The sequence below is a fragment of the Halictus rubicundus genome, chromosome 13 (genome assembly GCF_050948215.1).
Source record: "Halictus rubicundus isolate RS-2024b chromosome 13, iyHalRubi1_principal, whole genome shotgun sequence".
In the NCBI taxonomy this organism is placed as follows: Eukaryota; Metazoa; Arthropoda; class Insecta; order Hymenoptera; family Halictidae; genus Halictus; species Halictus rubicundus.
Genome location: NC_135161.1, coordinates 6,895,914 through 6,915,925, shown reverse-complemented (window position 1 = coordinate 6,915,925; position 20,012 = coordinate 6,895,914). Strand labels below are relative to the sequence as shown.

The window sequence follows — 20,012 nt, the reverse complement described above, 5'->3', positions numbered from 1 at the left end:
TTTCAAAATTAAACTCTTTATTCGCTTCCCGCCACGCCATTGTTCTTCCGTCGGAATTGTACAGATTGAATTTGCTTTCATCAGCAAATATGACATCCTTCCACCATGCCTCATCCTTAGAAATTAGCTCTCTTGCAAGGGTTTTTCGTTTATCAATATTCTTTTCGTTGATAAATGGTTTCTTTCTAGCTAATCTCCCATTGTAACCAGCTTGCCTCAGCACTCTCCGAACTGTTTCGGCTGAAACATTTTTGGAGCTTTCTCCTAATAGTTCACTAACTAGTTTTGGAGCACTTAAGCGCGGATTTTTTTTTCACTTTCCGAATAATTTTGCTTTTCTCCCTCGTACATAAGAGACTTGGTATTCCAGTTTGCGGAATAGAATCAATGCGATTCTCAATATAAAATCGTCGACAGATATCTGCAGCAGTACTCTTACTTATACGAAGCATTGCACTAATTTCGCGATAGGTTTTTCCTTTTTCTCGATGAAAAATTACAAGCTGTCGCACATCGAAACTCGTATTCTTTCCTTTGCGACCCATTTTGAACGAATTCACGTTTACTACTGACAGCAGTGAGGTGGCATGGACATCAACGAGATTCTGTTTATAAACAAACGTTTTCCCGATCTTCGAATATCGCGTCCCCGGAAGGCGATTGCCAGAGAAATATAATACGTGTCCGAATATTTTTGTGAGCCACAAATGGTCCATTATTTCGTTTAATAATTTTTATTACGAAACGTATGTATATTTTTCAAATAAATTATACATGTTTATCATCCTTAATAAATGTTTTATTGCTAAAAACAATTTCCAGGGCTATTGCTTTATCAACAAACGAATTATTAAATCATAAAGTTAGTTGTACCTAGTGTCCGAATATTTATGGGAGTCACTGTATATATATATACACTGGTGGACAAAATGATAAGGCACCTCAACATTTTTGGGAACGAACATCTATTTGTACATATACGTGGAAAATGAATACACAGTAAAATAAGGTACTAGTTTTGACATAATATGTGAAAAAATTAAATAAATCGTTCAATCCATATATTATTTATACAAAGAAAATGAAATTGAGTGTGGACAAAATGATAAGGCACTTTGAATATAAAAGAACAAAAGTATTAAAATGAGATAAGATTACATAGTTTTTTTACGTTTTAGTAATGTGTCGACTGCCCTTGACGTTGTACCACTTCAATCATTCTTCTTGGTAAACTTCTGTACAGATCCTTTATATAATTTTGATCCAAGCTTTCCCAAGCTTCTGAAATTGCAGATTTTAATTCGAACGCTGTATTATACTGCTTTACACCTTCATATAATGTTCGGCTGAGTTTTCCCCAAACATTCTCGATAATACTTAGGTCAGGAGACCTTGCTGGCCAATTTAAAACCTTTACATTTTCCGTTTCAAAATAATTTTTTACTATGCGAGCGGTATGCACAGCTGCATCATCTTGCTGAAATATATATTTTGTCCCAGCAATTCTGCGAGCCTAAGTCTCTATGTGTCTCTTAATTAAATTTAAGTAATCAGTACTATTCATACGGCCTTGAATAAATTCTATTTTCGTTTTTGCTCTATAGCCGATACCTGCCCATATCATTACTCCACCACCACCACATTGTCGCCGACTTAATACCCTTTGCTCCTTTCTTAAATCGTGGAAATAGTATTTATATCCATCTGGACCATCCAAATTCAGTTTTTTTTTCATCCGTGAATATAATTCGTTTCCACTGGTTTTTCCATTCAATATGCTCTATTGCAAAACTTAATCGGACATTCTTATGTTTGTCTGTTAACGGCGGCTTTATAGCAAATTTCTTCCGTTTTAAGTAGCTTGTTTTTTGAATTACTCTTTTTACTGTTTCAATGGATACGTTAACTCCACAATCCACTGCAATTTGTCGAGGCGCAAGTCCAGAATTCGATGCTTTTCTCAAAATTAATCTTTTTTCCCTTGAAGAAAGGGCTGTAGGTCTTCCCTTCGACTTCTGTTTCCCATATTTTTCGGGGTTTTGTAAAAAATTCTGTATAACACACCGACTTCTTTTTAGTTTTTTTGCAATCTGTACTTGATTTTCTCCATTGGACTTTAACTGGAGTATTTTAATCTTCTCATCTTCGCTTAACGTTTTTCCTCGTCCCATAATGTAATTTTGGGTTAAAAAGTATTTAAACACTTATAAACTAACTATTAATAAGTAATTTCTATCGGATAAACTTGCACAGAACTGCACACTTCAACGTTTTCCAACAGACTGCTTCAAGTGCCTTAACATTTTGTCCACTTGAAATTTCGAAACAATGAAGCTTAAGGCCACAGTGCTCCGTGCTTCGTTTGTTTACACTGGTACGTGGCCTTGGAAGGAAGTTTCTCACTTATAACGTAGTTTACTGCTAATAACTTTAAGATATTACTGAATACGTATGAAATTTCTTATGTGTACAACGGTGCCTTATTATTTTGTCCATCAGTGTATATGTTTTATTAGCTGGAATCTCTGTTTGGCCGACGCGACGCGACGACGCGAGTATGACGATCGCTGTCGCCGCATAATCCGATGATAACGCGTTCGCCGATTGTTTGCTCACGACTCTGACGAACGCCTCTCGGAATTACTAACCGATCGAGCGAGTGACGCGAGCTTTCGCTCCTTATTCTCGCTAACGTTGACCCGATGACAGTGTGCGCCCGAACGATGATAACGCGTTCCTTTCGCACGCCGGGAATCGTTTAATAATTCGCCGGACAGGGAAGAATCGCTCTGCGAGCCGCTCCGAGAGGACCGAGGGCCACGAGGCCACGCCCACTCGGCTCGCGCCACGCCTACCTCGCGCGCACGGTGGTCCGCGACAAGCAACTCAAATCTTTTAACGGTAGCTTCACCGGAACGCGTTCTAATACTTCTCATTTACTGAGATTGAAAATTTAATAAATTTATTTTTCTATTTATTTAGTTTAACACTTTTAATGCTCCGTATAGCTAGCTTTAGAAAATTATCTTCGTCGTTCCTTGAAAATTGATTCTCTCTTTAATCGTTTGAATAAATTGAAAATATATTGCGCTCAAAATCTTCTGTAATCTCCCGGCAATTTTATATTTTATCTAATCAATTCTCTCATGAATGCACAAAATTCGCATTAAATAATTATTAATCGAAAAAAGTAGACGTTGTTCATCGACTTCGTTGTGGCTCCCTTGCAGAAACCGCGGAGCAAAGACAGGTCCCCGTCGGAGAACCACTGTTCGTCCTCTGTAATCCGAGAGTTTCGCGGTTTCCTCTCGTACGTGGTTGTCCGATTCGCATAAGTCTCTCGACCGTTATCGCCGGCGAGCGGTTCTCCGTTGGTTTTTCGTTCTGCTCGATATCAGCTCGAAAGGCGATCCATCCGCCGCGAAACGTAGACGATCTTTTCTTTGGAAAGGAGACGCGGAAGGGCCGCGAGCGTTTTCTCACCCGGAAAATTGTCGAGCAGTTCTCTCTGCCCCCGGCTTTGAAAACAACGGTGAAGTCGTTTCCAACGGTGGACGCTCATCTCCTCGAACAACAGAAACGCTTCCTGCGAGAGGAAAGAGGGCGGTGCCGCGCGTCGAACAATAAAAGAACAATAAAAAGAACAAACGCTCCGTTCGGAGAAGAAGCTTTCCCAACCGTCGATCCGCGGTTTACGAGTGACGCGGAGCGAATCGAAGCCGATGCGAAAGCGGTCACCAGTCTCGACGCTGTTCCGCAACTTGACACCGCAGTTATGTCCCGATATACGCGAAAACTTTTCGCCACCGAAATGTCACTCGTGTCGCGTGTAGACACGCCACGAGTAAACGAACAATGCTGATTCAGTGGAAATTTTTTTCCGTTTTTTTCTACGAAACCTTCACTAGCACATTTGTCGCGTTTTTCTGTTTAAAACGATACCAAACACGACACAATTCCGATCATTTTTACCCGCTTAATCCCCAATATAGTGGAATCTCGATTATCCGAACCAACAGACGAGCGTTCAATCGTGGATCAACCGTTCATTCACTGAATGTCTTAAAAGATTTTAAAATGTCTGCGAACTTTCTTAAATACTTAATGTGGGCGCAACTAAACACCCTGTAGCACAATTTTCATTGTAAGTCGTCCCCAAGGTTATTAATTACAGTGAATTCTCGGTATACGTCAATAACACAGGTCTTGCCAGCAGGAGGCCCCTCGAGCTTTGGGGCCCCTCACGGTGTATATGCTGCAGTAGAAGGAATAATTCTGTGACGTTTATCATCCAGGCCTTGGCGACATGAAAGACATGAAAGACGTGGAAAGCGATAGCGAACAGTTCGGTTTCAAAAGTCCAAGTAGTTAATAGATTAGGAATCGGAGTGTAGGGAAAATAAATTCAGAACAGAACAGAACAGTTCGAACAGTTAGTTTTCAATTCAGTTTATTTCAATCAATCGATTAAGTTCAACAATAGTACACAGTTTAGCTCAATTGAAGTCAGTACAATTCAATTCAATTCAATAATACAATTTCGATATTCAATAGTAATAATTAATTCTATAAACAGTTTGCAATTTTGGTTTCATTTTTTACTTTCATTCTTATAAATTTCAACAATTAATCAGTTAGAGTCCGGGTGAACAATAGAGTGAATTAGTGAAAAAGTGCTGGTGCAGAGGCGAAGGCTGAGAAAAAAGAAAAAAGATTAAGACAAGGAGTTGGTTGGATTTGGAAAAGGAAAAAAAGGACGAAAAAGGAAAAGAAGAGGAAAGAAAGGAATACCCATATACCCCGATCGAGGTGAAAATTGGTAGGGTTATATTTCAGAGGGTGGCGAGTGTACAGGGGCAGATTGGGAGAAGTATTCTCCCCCCTAAAAAAATTTATATATATTTATATATATAAGAAATTTTTGATCAGTTTTTAGGAATTTCGACAAAGTGTTTAGAGGAAAGTCTGGTGCTCGGTAAGAGCTTTGCAACTAGCTGCCGCACGATACATTCGGATAACTTTCAGATTTGACATCTAACGGGTGACCCATAAGTAACCCAGGGAAAAAATTTTTTCTGAGTACGTGGGTAGGTTCAGTGGGGTAGTGTAAGAAGTTACTTGGTATTGGGGAACGGAGTTCCCCCAGGTAAAAAAATCTTTCCCTAGCCCCCCCCCCCCCTTTTTCGAGATAGCGGCAGCCACTTCGAGAAGGAGTGGAGTCTCGAAAAAACTCAACAAGGGACGATTGCTGGGTAGCCCCAGGGCTATCCAGAGCCACCAAAATAAGGGGGGGGGGTAGTAATACAAAAACCCCCACTTCCCTCTTGAGATCACCCAATAAACTGGAAAATTCTCGGATTTTTAACACTTAGATGGTAGATAAGTCAATTAAAGCGTTTAGAAGATAGGATTAATTAGCGTACTACACAATAACAAGAAAGTTAGGTAGCTGGTTAGCATAAATAGATGTAAAATAAATAAAATTAGATGTATTATGTGAATTGTGTTTCGATGATCCGAATGGATTAGGTGTGAGAGATATGGGAAAGAGGTCTGGAAAGTGAACTGTTTTTATATTGCCCTTTCAATGGGCTTGCTCACGGAGGTCTCGCAGTGGTGTCCGATGACACTCCAAATCCTGGGATCAAGTCCAGCCGACCGTGTTTATGATAACTCACGTTCGGTCTGTGTGGGACCGAACAGGCCCGAATTAAAACTAAAATAAGAGAACCAGAGAAAACTTAGGAGTAAGAGAAAGGGAGAGAGAGAAGAAGAAGATAATAAATAGGAGGAAAGAAATAGACTAAGCAAATAATTTAGTAATAACTTGTGGGCATATTTCCTACGAGGGTACATTTTATTGCGCCGGGATCGTAAACCGGAGACCTTCGGCGGGCCCAATTCATGGAGCGGGACTCCCGGGAATCTGCAACCCAAATGTGGATGGGTCCAAGCCATGTGGCGAGCAGTGCCCGGGGCCCCCGAAGTTTACAACCCTTGGGTTTTTCCAGCACCCCGGCAGGCAGCCGGGGCAAGCTAGGATTCACCCCTCCATAGCCTCTAGGAAAATTAAGGAGAACCGTAGACTCGACAGATTCCGAGCAACCTCCGTTTCGAGCACTTCGACGAGTAAAGATATTTTTTGGGAAGTTTCGCAGTTCGTTATTTCGCCCCGTGACACCCATCCTCGGCAAAAATCCAATCCACAAACTATAGAAGATAATTTAAATGTCAATAGTATAGATTAAGATGCGAAGTTAGATATAAGCGAAACGTTTTAGATTAAATTTAGATTAATTAATAAGGATAGACAGCCACTAATAAATTTAAGCATCGTATAGAGAAAGTTTAAAATATAGGAAATACATTTACTAAAAAAAAAAAAAAAAAAAAGCCTTGGCAACATATATAGAGAATTTTACATGTATGTATAAAATTTTACGTTACATGTAAATGATAGTAATAACTAAAAACAATAAATTACCAGAATGCAAAACGAATGAGTATTTTATACAGTGGGTGTGGAAAGTATTCGTACACCAATAAATTTGACACAAAAGTTCGTAAAACTGTTGTTTACTAATTATTTTTTTATGAACAATCGGTATTAACATATTGTAGAATATCTATAGGATAGATGCAGTGCAGAAAAAAAGGATTTACTTGTATAACTTACAAAATTAACAAGAAAAAACACAAAATCGACAGAAATACACAAGCAATAACTATTCGTACAGTTCTCAATTTGAACTGCTCACAGGAGTATTTATAATGTAAACATACAATATCGATGATCGTGGACCGTCGATCATGGTCCTTCGTGGATCGTCAGTATGTTTGTCAACATTGGTGATATCAGTAGCATTGAAAATTTCGTAGTATTGTCAGTTACAGTTTAGAAATGGGACGAAAGCGTGCGGAAACTACAATAGCAGGAAGAAAAATTATTGTTAATTTGCATAATCAATGTAAAAATTTGGCAGAGATTTCACGCATTGCAAGTAGACCTCGATCTACGATACAAAGCATAGTTGATAGGTACGGACTTCGAGAAACACTGAAAAATAACGCAAGAAGTGGACGTCCAAGGAAATTTAATGATCATACTGGCCGAGTTATTATTCAAACGGTAAAACAAAATCCAAAAATAAGTGCAATAAAAATAGTTGAACACCTTAAAAATAATTTAAATACGGATATATCTGTCAGTACTGTGCGTAGTTTTTTACGAAATCAAGAATATCATGGTCGGGTAGCCCGTATAAAATATTTCGTAAGTGAAACGAACAGAAAGAAGAGATTACTATTCGCAAATAATAATGTCACCACGCCAATGGAGTACTGGAATAGAGTGATTTTCACAGATGAAAGAAAATTCAACATTTTTGGATCAGATGGATACTGTACTGTTTGGAGAAAAAAAAAATACAGAATTGAATCCAGAAAACTTACGGCCTACAGTGAAACACGGTGGAAGTTCCGTAACTGTTTGGGGCTGCATGAGTGCAGCTGGTGTTGGCACATTGCAATTTATCGACGGAATAATGAACCACAGGGTTTATGTTGACATTTTAAAGTGCAATCTTCTTTTCAGTGCAGAAAAAATGGGCATTAAAGATAATTTTGTTTTCATGCAAGATAATGATCCCAAGCACACTGCGTACAATACCAGAATGTGGATACTACATAATACTCCCGCGTGCTGGAAACTCCTCCGCAATCTCCCGACATCAACCCCATAGAACACTTGTGGGATTACTTGGATCGTCAGATCAAAAAACATGAAATTTCCGCAAAAGAAGACCTAAAAAATGCTCTCATAGAGGAGTGGAACAAAATCCCGCCACACGTAACATCGAATTTAGTTAATTCGATGCTTAAAAGGATTGCAGCAATTATAAACTCAAAAGGATATCCTACAAAGTATTAATTAATTCTTTTCTATAATTTTCTAATGTTAAATTAATTTAAATTGCATTTGTTTCGTCAATTTCTGGGAACTTAAGAACTGTACGAATAGTTATTGCTTGTGTATTTCCGTCGATTTTGTGTTTTTTCTTGTTAATTTTGTAAGTTATACAAGTAAATCATTTTTCTCAGCACTGCATCTATTCTATAGATATTTTAGAATATGTTAATACTCATTGTTCATAACAAAATAATTAGTAAATAACAGTTTTACGAACTTTTGTGTCAAATTTATTGGTGTACGAATACTTTCTACACTCACTGTATATGCAAACACGTGGACCATTTTCAATTTTCCAGACTCCAGCGTCGCATCCATGTTGGAAGCTTTGCATTATCTTATATACTTGTCTCTAGTAAGCTTCCAAAGACAAATAAGCTTTAGCTACCATTCAACAATTGAAAAACAAACTTCATAGAAGTAGACTTCTAAGTCCTAACCGGTCTCAAGGGACTTATAAGTCGCCTCAGTAAATAAAGGGTTAAACAAGCAATTATGCTCCGAACGATGCGATGTTTGGACTCATTTTGACCGGAAAAATGTGGCGAACGTGTTAGTAAAGGTTACATACAGAATGATTATACTTAGTGTTATTGTGATTATTATTATTCATCTTAACCTCTCAAGCACGGCGCGCTCGTCCACAACGTAGTGGCGTACCGTTCAAACTAATGCTTTCCACGGAAAGCCACTATAGTGGCGTACAGTGCTTAAGAGGTTAAAATGGTCATGCAGAGGAGAAAGTTTCTGAAAATCTTGAGATTTATAGTGGATCCAAAAATCATTGGAGGTAGGTTCCCTATAACTCCCTCTGAAATGACCTGGTGCGCTTGACAACCGACTAAATTGACCTCGCATTGTTTCAGCCGGAAGAGGTGAAAGTCGAGGAGACCAAGCAAGAGTCTGCTGAAGACTCGCCCGCGGAATCGGCTGAGGCCGCGACAGCCACAAATGCCACCAGCCCCACCAGTTCGGACGCTGTCACCTCCCCAGACAGCAAGGAGACCAAACAGAAGGAAAAGGTGAGGTTCTCGTTCAACCCTAATGTTACCACGTCCGTGGACTCCAGAGCGCACAATGTCCTGGAACCCCGTTTTCATCGGGCCAAAATTATTTCAACATTATTTGGGGGGTTTACAGTAGGTCGTTGAACTCGTCTCGACACCCGCACGAACTCAAAAATATTGCAAAAAATCCGGGTGACCTTCCAAAGTCAAAAATATTTTTCGAATCTATAAAAAAGTGTAATGACTGAAACTAGGGTAAGGAACCCAATTACTGTGCGTATATTAATTAACTATACTTCCTTTTGAAGCATAATGAATATTAAAAAAGAAATATTTTTGGTATGTGTTGTGGTTTGGGTGTTAAGTAAGGATTCACCCAATACAACGATAACCATTTATTAACAAAACGAAACTCAACAACGTAACAAGAACAAAGAAAACGGAATAACAATGAAACAAAAACTTCGGATAGACGACTACGAACAACTGACGATAACTGATAACGACTGACTGACTACAACTCACTGACTTGAACTGACTGACTGACTGACTTGAACTGACCCTGTCATTCGTCAGAATCCGCGCTTATATCTATTCCCCGCGCCTCCAGGAATTTCCTTCGAACAAGGAAACTTCTGGAGTGGGGATGTCGCTTCCTGTACGTGCCCCCTTGGAGAAAGTTCGTATCCTTGCACCGAACATCCGTGTCCTGGGGAAAGTCAAGGGTTGGCGGCCAAATGCGCACGCAAAGGAAAAACCCCGAACCTGGTCGCCAAATGTGCACCCCAGGTAGGAACAGACTTCCGGCGACTAAAGGTCGCCCCAAACAAGACGGGCAAGATGCCGAAGTTGTTTGGGCGGCCAGATTCAAGAACACGGGCTAGAAATTTGCCGGTCGGGAATTGGTCTTCGTGCTCGAAATCTTTCCGGCGTCGCCCCGACGTCGTTGGGACCATAACTTTGAACGTATAGATGGCCTTTCGAGAGCACGTTGACACGTTCCCTGCTCTGCATGGCACAAAAAAAATGTTTTTAGGGGCTCCACAGCTCCTTAGGTAAACTATCGGTATCTCTCTCCTCTACAACATCATGGGGATAGGAATCGTCCCTGTCGCTTGGGGAAACAGCATCACACATCCTTATGTTATACAGTGACTCCCAAAAATATTCGGACACTAGCTGTAACTAACTTTACGACTTAATAATTCCTTTGTTAATAAAGCAATCGTCCCGGGAATTGTTTCTAGCAATAAAAGATCTATTAATGTTGATAAACATAAATAATTTATTTGAAAAATATACATAAATTCCATAATAAAAATTAGTAAAAGAAATAATGTACCATTTTTGGCTCACAAAAATATTCGGACAATATTAATTTTTCAATTTAGATAATGTAATTTAGCATTACAACATTTGTTTAATACTTCGTGGCATAACCATTTTGTTTAAGAACATGTCTTAACCTGTTTGGCATATTGTTTGTAATTTTTTTTAAATATTCAACAGTTATATTCGACCACTCAGTTGCAAGTCTTTGTTTTAATTCAGCTATCGATGTAATTGGGGTTTTTCGAATTTTTCTATCCAATTCATCCCATAAATTCTCGATAGGATTAAGGTCCAGTGATTGGGGCGGCGAATGAAGAATTTTGGGGCAGCGGTATAATAAAAATTCTTGCACAATACGTGACTTGTGCTTGGGGTCGTTGTCTTGGTAAAACTTAGAAGTATTATTAAGCCCCATCTTTTTAGCACTTTGAATTAAATTATTTTTAAGTATATTTAAATAATGATTTTTGTCCATGATACCGTCAATAAACACTAGGTTACCGACTCCATATGACGAAATGCAACCCCAGACCATTACGCTGCCTCCGCCGTGTTTCACTGTACCTCTTGTATTTTCAAAATTAAACTCTTTATTCGCTTTCCGCCACGCCATAGTTCTTCCGTCGGAATTGTACAGATTGAATTTGCTTTCATCAGCAAATATGACATCCTTCCACCATGCCTCATCCTTAGAAATTAGCTCTCTTGCAAGGGTTTTTCGTTTATCAATATTCTTTTCGTTGATAAATGGTTTCTTTCTAGCTACTCTCCCATTGTAACCAGCTTGCCTCAGCACTTTCCGAACTGTTTCGGCTGAAACATTTTTGGAGCTTTCTCCTAATAGTTCACTAACTAGTTTTGGAGCACTTAAGCGCGGATTTTTTTTTCACTTTCCGAATAATTTTGCTCTTCTCCCTCGTACATAAGAGACTTGGTATTCCAGTTTGCGGAATAGAATCAATGCGATTCTCAATATAAAATCGTCGACAGATATCTGCAGCAGTACTCTTACTTATACGAAGCATTGCACTAATTTCGCGATAGGTTTTTCCTTTTTCTCGATGAAAAATTACAAGCTGTCGCACATCGAAACTCGTATTCTTTCCTTTGCGACCCATTTTGAACGAATTCGCGTTTACTACTGACAGCAGTGAGGTGGCATGGACATCAACGAGATTCTGTTTATAAACAAACGTTTTCCCGATCTTCGAATATCGCGTCCCCGGAAGGCGATTGCCAGAGAAATATAATACGTGTCCGAATATTTTTGTGAGCCACAAATGGTCCATTATTTCGTTTAATAATTTTTATTACGAAACGTATGTATATTTTTCAAATAAATCATACATGTTTATCATCCTTAATAAATGTTTTATTGCTAAAAACAATTTCCAGGGCGATTGCTTTAACAACAAACGAATTATTAAATCATAAAGTTAGTTGTACCTAGTGTCCGAATATTTATGGGAGTCACTGTACGTAAATTACACATTTTTTTAAAGGAAATATCCAAATTAGGAAGGGGATCATTCCATGTGAATTCAATCTTTTTTTTTTTTGGGACCATGTTTCGAATTTGGATGAAACTGAAAGATTGAGCCATCATTTTGTAATCTTCGAAATTGTTTAAAGGATACGGACCATCAAAGTTTGCTATTTGGGATGAGTTTTACGAAAACTGCCTACACAACACATTTTATACCACAGTTATTATTAAAGATAAAAAACATTTTCTTTTTTTAATCACCATCGCAAAAGACTGTTCTTTTTAAATAATTTATCATTTCATATTCGAATGTGATTTCTTAATGCAAAAATATTACTAATATCTTTGTTTTGCAAATTTTGCCATCGGTTCAAGTGTTAAAAAATTTGAAAAAATATGGCCACATTTTACGATTCTTCCTGTTTGAAATTCCGTTTTTTTCCGAACTATTTATTGTTTTGTGTCCATTAAGTTGCTGGATATTCTTTAGACATTTTGAAGTGAGGGTTGACAGCGTCTGTCCTAAAATAAAAATTTTCACGTAGTGACATGAAGAGCACGGGGAAGGTCATTTACATATTTTACCTAAACTGTTGTTAGGGTGTTGTACACTCCGAGTGTACAGAAAAGGTTAATGCCATCCATAGTACAAAGGACATTGGTTTTTCCAAGCCTGCCGGTGAATAGCGGTCGATCAGTCGGTGCACTTGCAATTAGCTACCTGAATCGCCGAACGCCGCGTCCTTCGCCGGTCTTACCTGGCCGCAATTTTTTAATTTTTGCCTTGCAAAATTGTTTATGCATAGAAATTATTATTATATGATTTTACGTAGATACACGTAGATTTACGTAGATGATATTACGTAGGTGGCTTATAACTAGGATTGAAACAATAGTATGAACGTTTTCGAATACAATAATAACACTAAGGATATAAACAGTGAGACTAAAGAAATGAATGTATGAGAAAGATCGAATTTTTTGTTACTATTAAGCATAGTTTCCACGCCAATAAACATGTCAACATCCTCTAAATATTTTTGGAGTTTAACATTGCAAGTAGAAATGCCTCTGCAATTCCAAAGACAGCTTTGAGGTTAGTGTTAATGCGATAGCTCGAAATATTAATATTCATGAATAGTGTAGATAAGCTTAAGTTTTCTGTGGAGTGTGAGCAAGATCTTCGAGAGAGAGGGTCACATCGGAGTCGGTTCCAAGGTCTAGAGATGTGTTGGAGATATCTTTTTCCTTATCTTCGGACCAGCTGTTGTTAAGTTCCAATTTCTTGATAATTCTAGAGGTTCTATTTTTAATAGATCTACTAGAGAGACTAGAGTAAGTTTCCCGATGCATCTTCACAAGTTGAGATAGGTCGTCAGTGAAGGAGTGGGCCAGTTGAACGATGTTTGAATTACCCTTGGCTTTTGATAGAAATTCTTTGTATTGATCGTATCGTAAGATATATGTATCAGGATGTTGACTAAGAATATGCCTAATTGGATCCAAAGCTTGGTACAATTCATCCATTGTCTTAGAGCTAACCATTTCACTAGAGTTCTCAATTTTTTTCTTTTTCTTAACTGGAACGACTGAACTTTTAGCTGAGATAGGATTTGAGAAGTTTGCATCAGCTAAGTCATTACCTGAAGTAATGTTCAAAAAAACAGTAGAGTGTACTTTTTTAGGTTTCTCCGAGATGCCGTGTAAAGTATTTGACATGGTAGAGGAGAGAGGTCTTTTACTAAAACCTTTGGTTAACCCAAGATTTTTAGCTTCACCAGGATCAGGAAAGGTTTCTTGCAAGTCTTTTTGGCTGATTAATTGAGGACAGTTCATCGTGTCCACGTCAGGATCCTCTACACGAGTCAATAAGGAAGGAGCGTTATACCGTTGAATTGGATTATAGATAGAGGTCGGGCAGTGTTTAGCCACATGACCTTCCTTCTTACACAGGAAACAAGTTAGACTATCCGTTGAGATGAAAATCCAGTATGAAGTATCCTCGAAGTTAACTTGTATTTTCTCTGTAAGTTTGCTTACATCATCTGGATGGATGTAGATTTGTCGACGAAAACTGAGAATATGTGAGAATCCTGGTTCGGAGAATCCCCACTCTGATGAAGGACATGGGTGAAACTGTTCTAATTCCCATTTGTTTAAAAGAGTCCAATATCACAGAATGTGGGATGCCAGGGCACACATTAGAAAGAGTAATGCGTTTAGATTTCATGATACAAGGTCTAACAGATACTAGACGGCCTTTAATATTTATACAGTCATTTTTTGACGTGATCTCGGCTACTAAGGATTTCTCAGATAAGTATATACATACTCTATTATTAGAGATTCTTGAGCCAAACCTTATACTGATAGGATCGGTGACCTTTGCCACTGCAATTATGTATTCTTTGATGGTGATGTCATCATGTGCGTCTAGAACTATGGCATATTCTTTCGAAGGAAAACAAACTTTTTGCATTACACTGGCGTATGTAGCTACTGTGGCGTTCTTAACTTGCAGTACATTTTCTGTGATCATGATTTCTGTGGGAGAGATTCCTGTACACAGGAATATATCTCTCGACAATTAGAATTTAGGAATACAAACTCGCGATTCCAATCGCGACGAGCATCGGTACAAGGAAACACAACACTCACTGTAACCAATAGCAGATCATAACACGCGTACCTCGTGGAACAAGACGGACGTCTTGACTCTTCGAACGTCAACACGCGACTGTACGCTCGGTCCTTATGGACAGCGACTTCGGCCGTTCGAACAACTTCGGCATCTTGCCCGTCTTGTTTGGGGCGACCTTAAGTGTGCGCTCGGGAAGAGCTTGGGCCTGGCGACCAAGTGCGTCCAAGGTCCCAGCCCGCAGACGACGCTCCTACCTGGGTCCGATCAACCCTTCTCCAAGGGGTCCGCCACATATTAAATGTTTTCATTAAAATCAGTTAATATAGATGTTATATATCTCTTTTTCAATATTCATTATGCTTAAAAAATAATTAATATACGCACAGTAATTGGGACCACCCTTACCCTATAACGAATTAGAGTAATTAATTTCCCTTTGAATTTGAATTGACTGAAATGGCTAATACAGTGAATTCTCGATATATGTCAACAATGCGGGTCTTGTCAGCGTCATGTATCGTCCTCTGTGGCGACCGAGGCCTCTCGAGCCTGGAGGCCCCTCACGGGGTGTACCCTGCGGTAGTGGGGATAATTTCGCGACGTTTATCGTCAAGGCCTTGGCGACATATATAAAGAAATCACTGTATTTTGGATTTCGTGTCGTGGAAGAGTTGTCGATGGATGTATAGAAAAATTCGTTGGTAATATGCAAGTTGAAAAATTCGGTTTTGGCCCTGAAGAACGGGTTTCCAGACTGCAATGGGGCGCAAGGAGACAAGTGAACCACACGACCTGTTGACGGGTGAATCGCGCGTGTAACCCCCTTAGGAGAGGAAGACGCGAGTAGCACCTCGTAACGAGAGTCCTTACGATCATTATTGATACCGTTTCCTCGTTCATAGATGAAGAAGAAATGGTCCTTCAGGTCCATCAGTTTTAGCAAGAAGGACAAGAATAAACCAACGCGCGAAGAAGCGCCGAATCCTGAAGATGTCACCAAGGAGGATACCCTCGCAGAGGTGAGTCAGGAGTGTCTTACCTTATCGGGAGCCGTGTCGCGCCCTGAATAAAACCGACGATATTCCGTTAATTGACCAGGTCGTTGTTGTGTTGTTTTGTTTCTTGCGTTATTTTTTCCCCACGGTGGATTCTCCCCGGTGTCGTGATAAAGACGATCGCGACGGTCGGCCCTGTTCCCCAGACTCTCCGGCGACTTCGTAGTCGGTCCTGGCCGCTTGAACGCGGTCCGTTTTTTAATTACGGAGCCGTCTCGTTGATTAATCGTCGACAACGGGCACACCCGGGTGTGAGAGAAAAAGCTCTCCGCGAGACCGCGATTATCTGCGGACAACACGCCGATCGCGCGTGCTCAAGCTTTTATCGCTTATGCTTGTCCGGAACTGTAATTCCCAGCTCGTTCGCTGGAATCTCGGTGATTGAATATTTACTATTGTTTCCGTGGGAGTAATAACTAGACTGCGGATCTGTATGCATTTATGGCTCATGGAAATTTGTTAAAAATGCTGGAGTATCAAATTCGATAGAATTTATTGCGATTTTTAATTATTTTGGATCTGCAAATACTACTGCCAATGAAAATAGGATTTTATTTATGTCTCTTCAAATTTGTCGACAGAAATTGAAAATTGCATTGACACTAGAATTACTAGTCAAAACGACTGATCCATGAAAATTTGAAAACTTGAAATTTTTACATGTAGGATATGTGATAGGATAGGATTTTTACATATCCACAAGAAATTTTTTAACCCTTTGCACTCGAGGCCTTTTTCGCTTGCGCGAACCAGCAACTCGAGACGATTTCGGCCAAATTCGGCAAACACTTTACAAGTACTTTAAAAACATTTATAAACAAACAAACGTATACAAATAATAAAATTTCACCAGTTTATTCATTTATAAGTCGAAAACAACAAACTTTGATAAATATTACACTCTGTAATTAGTTTTGGTGTGATATTTTGTAAAACAAGTTCCAAGATGCATCCTTGGTTTGTCAGGACACGTATCACAGTAATACGAAATTTCCCGCCTACCTCCAGGCGTGTTACGGTCAGAACAAACCTTGCAGTCCCTTTTTGGCCCTATTGAAAATAACGCGTTTATATTTTAATAATATGGTTTATTTTCCGCTTTACAAAAAAGGTGTTAAATATGGTAGCAACACGTCGTGTCGGTTGCCCGGTCAGAGTTTCAACTGAGCATCGGTGGCATCGCAAAACGAACATCGGTTGCCTCGTAAAAACAAAAAAGCAACGAAGAGAGCACACCGATTAGACAAATCGGTGGGCGCCTTCTCGTTGGCTATTGTCACGGCACAGAGTATGAAAAGCTCACATTCCAACAGCCTCTCCGCTTGAATACTCTGCGCGCGTAATCATACCAAGACTCTGTCGTAGGAAAGAAAAACGCTGCTTCGCAAAAGGCTTAGTGAATATATCCGCTCTTTGTTCATTCGAGCACACGTACTTGACGATCAAATCCCCCTGATCGACCTTTTCCCGGATGAAATGGTACTTTATGTCGATATGTTTTGTTCTCTTATGGAACTCCGGGTTTTTGACTAATCTAATCGCGCTCTGATTATCCAAAAACAAAACAATAGGATCGTCTCCCATCCGCCCCAAATCTTTTAACAACTTTCGCAGCCAAACGGCCTCTTTAGCTGCCGTGGCCGCCGCAACATACTCTGCCTCAGTCGTACTGAGAGTTACAGTACTGGACAAAATAAAGTACGCACCTCGAATATTTTTACAATTACGTTTATAACTTCGTAGTTTTGACAGGTATAATAATTATGTATTTGCACAAAAAGAAGGTTTCTTAGTCTACTTTTAGGTTTTAACAAAAATAATTTCAAAAACATTTAACATTTTTCAATAGACAGGTCCGTTACATTTATAAGGATATTTTCTTTGGACAAAATACAGTACGCGTGTGATAATAACAGTCAAAATTAAGTTCTACTTGAGAACTAGTATTTTGTATGGCCGCCCTTTGCTCGTATGACCTCTTGCAAACGCCGAGGAATGCTCTCGACGAGATTCCGGATGTGCTGTTCGTCGATGTTTCCCCACGCCTTTTCCAAAGCTTCGAATAACTTTAATTTATTGGTTGCGTCACTGTGGTCAACTTTCTGGTCCAAAATGGACCACAGATTTTCGATTGGATTTAAATCCGGCGATTGTGCTGGCCAATCTAGCACTTTGATCCTCGAAGCACGGAAGAAAGCAGCAGTTTTATGCGCGGTATGTTTAGGATCGTTATCTTGTTGGAAGATAAAGTCATCTTCCAGACCAATCTTTAGCAGAGGTTCCTCTAAATTCTCGTTGAGGATGTCAATGTATTTGTCTGCTGTCATAATACCATCGATTTTGACGAGATTTCCCACACCCGACCACGCAAAACACCCCCACACCATAATACTGCCTCCTCCATGCTTGACAGTTGTTTGGATATTTTTATCCAGAAGCTTCTCGCCGGGCTTCAGCCAAACCCGTGTTCGTTGTTTATGACCAAACAAGTCATACTTACTCTCATCACTCCAAATAATCTTTTTCCAGAAGTCCACTGGCTTATCGGCGTATTTTTTTTGCAAATTGGAGACGTTTCAATTGATTAACTTTTCGAATTAAAGGGCGACGCTGTGCAAAACTGCTCCGCAGCCCAGCTTCCCGAAGTCTCCTGCGCACGGTTCGTTCAGAAATGTTGAGTTGCACATTTTCCCTGATTACACGACTAGTAACAGTCGGATTTTTCTTCGTTTCCCGGATAATTCTACGATCCTCGACTGAATTTGTCTTCCTCTTCCGTCCGCGACCGATCTTATCGGCTACTGTGCCAAGCTCTACAAATTTTTTGTAGATCTTTCTGACCGCTGCTTCACTAACATTGTACTTTTCACCGATTTTCCTATTCGAGAGACCCTTTTTCCGGTCGTTAACTATTAATTTTCGAATTTGTACGGAAATTTGTTTCATTTCTATGTTATTCGCAATTGAATGATACAATCTTGCCTCTAAGAGCACTGATGGGTAACTGAAACTGTATTAATACGTTTATTTGTAAACATTCTTGTATCTCCAACGGCAAGAAAAGGTATCCTACATGCCATTATTGCTGAAAGTAAATAAACACTCCAGTGCGTACTTTATTTTGTCCGAGGAAAATATGACAACAGACGTAACGGGCTTGAATAATGTACGATGTTTCATGTTTTTCGAATTATTTCTCATTGAGTTTAAAAGTAGACTAAGAAACCTTCTTTTTGTGCAAATACATAATTATTATATCTGTAAAAACTACGAAGTTATAAACGTAATTGTAAAAATATTCGAGGTGCGTACTTTATTTTGTCCAGTACAAAGGGTTAAAAAACCTTCGTACCATAATCTCCTTATTTTTGCCATATTCTACAAAGTTTCAGCTTTAATTTAAACAAAATTTCATCACTCTATCTCATTTTTATCGAAAGTTCTTTGATTTTTAATCCGATTCAAATCTGGCGGGCGCCGTATCGGCGCCGCTCGAGTGCAAAGGGTTAATATATCTCTTCTTTGGAGTACCTGGTACCATAAAAATCGTATGTAGCCTAAACAAATTCAATCTTGTTGTTCTCGTAAGGGGATAGGTTAACATCCACAGTCCAGTAATAACCAGACCGTGAATTTTAATGCAAAATAAAAATCTTCTGCAGCGTTTGCAAAAGACAGGAGTCAGATCTCTGCAGAAATCTGCAAGACACATAACTTAAGAACAGAGAAAAACGGTTCACGAGAACAATGACGACGGCGAGAGCCGACAACACCCGATAATACCCGACATCGACGATTCGTCTATAAAAACGCGCGACATTTGAAAAGCGACCTGTAACGCAGCAACGTCCCTGTTGGTGGGGAACAGAATTCACCAACAGTATCCCCTGCTTGTCGTAAGAGGCGACTAAAAGGGGTAGGTTCATTCCATCGCGGGTGTTTTTCACACCTTAAAGATTGTGCTGAAGTGCCTTTTCTACCGAACTGGTGGAGTCAAAAATTTATTATCTTCTATCCTTTATTTTATGTTTCTATCTACATTATTAAACATCACGTTATTATTCAGTTATACTGATAATTTATGTATCCTGCTATCCCACTGAATACGTGGGAAACATAACCTTCGTCACAATAGGTAATAGTCATACAATACTCAACATACTTCTTTTACTATTTTATTTTGTTATTCTTGATAAAATATATATCTTTATTTTACGTTATCTTCTTTTCTCACTATCATAACTTTTATGTATATACATCTAGGTGTTATTCATCCTAGAATTAAATATTATAGTCCGTGTGGTTACGCTCCACGTTCTTCCAAAACTATTTTGGTATTACTTTACCATATTTCATATTATTGTCATTATATTAATTTGTAATATTGTTCATTTAAATTAATCTCCTACCAATGCACGGCGAACAAAATCCATGCTCTGTGCTCGTAGCTCAACTATCACTGCATGCCCCCCCCCCCCCTTTTTATGGGTGCTATCCACATAATGTCACCAATATTCCGGTG

General features: G+C 39.2%; 1 protein-coding gene across 1 annotated transcript in view; it reads left to right on the top strand.

The window, feature by feature from the left end:
- Positions 1-20,012, top strand: part of LOC143360541 (uncharacterized) — a 154,408-nt gene that overhangs the window by 41,910 nt on the left and 92,486 nt on the right. Inside the window, exons 3-4 of the mRNA XM_076799486.1 lie at positions 8,836-8,991; positions 15,338-15,454. Coding sequence (XP_076655601.1) covers positions 8,836-8,991; positions 15,338-15,454 — 273 coding nt within the window. The remainder of the gene's footprint in view (positions 1-8,835; positions 8,992-15,337; positions 15,455-20,012) is intronic.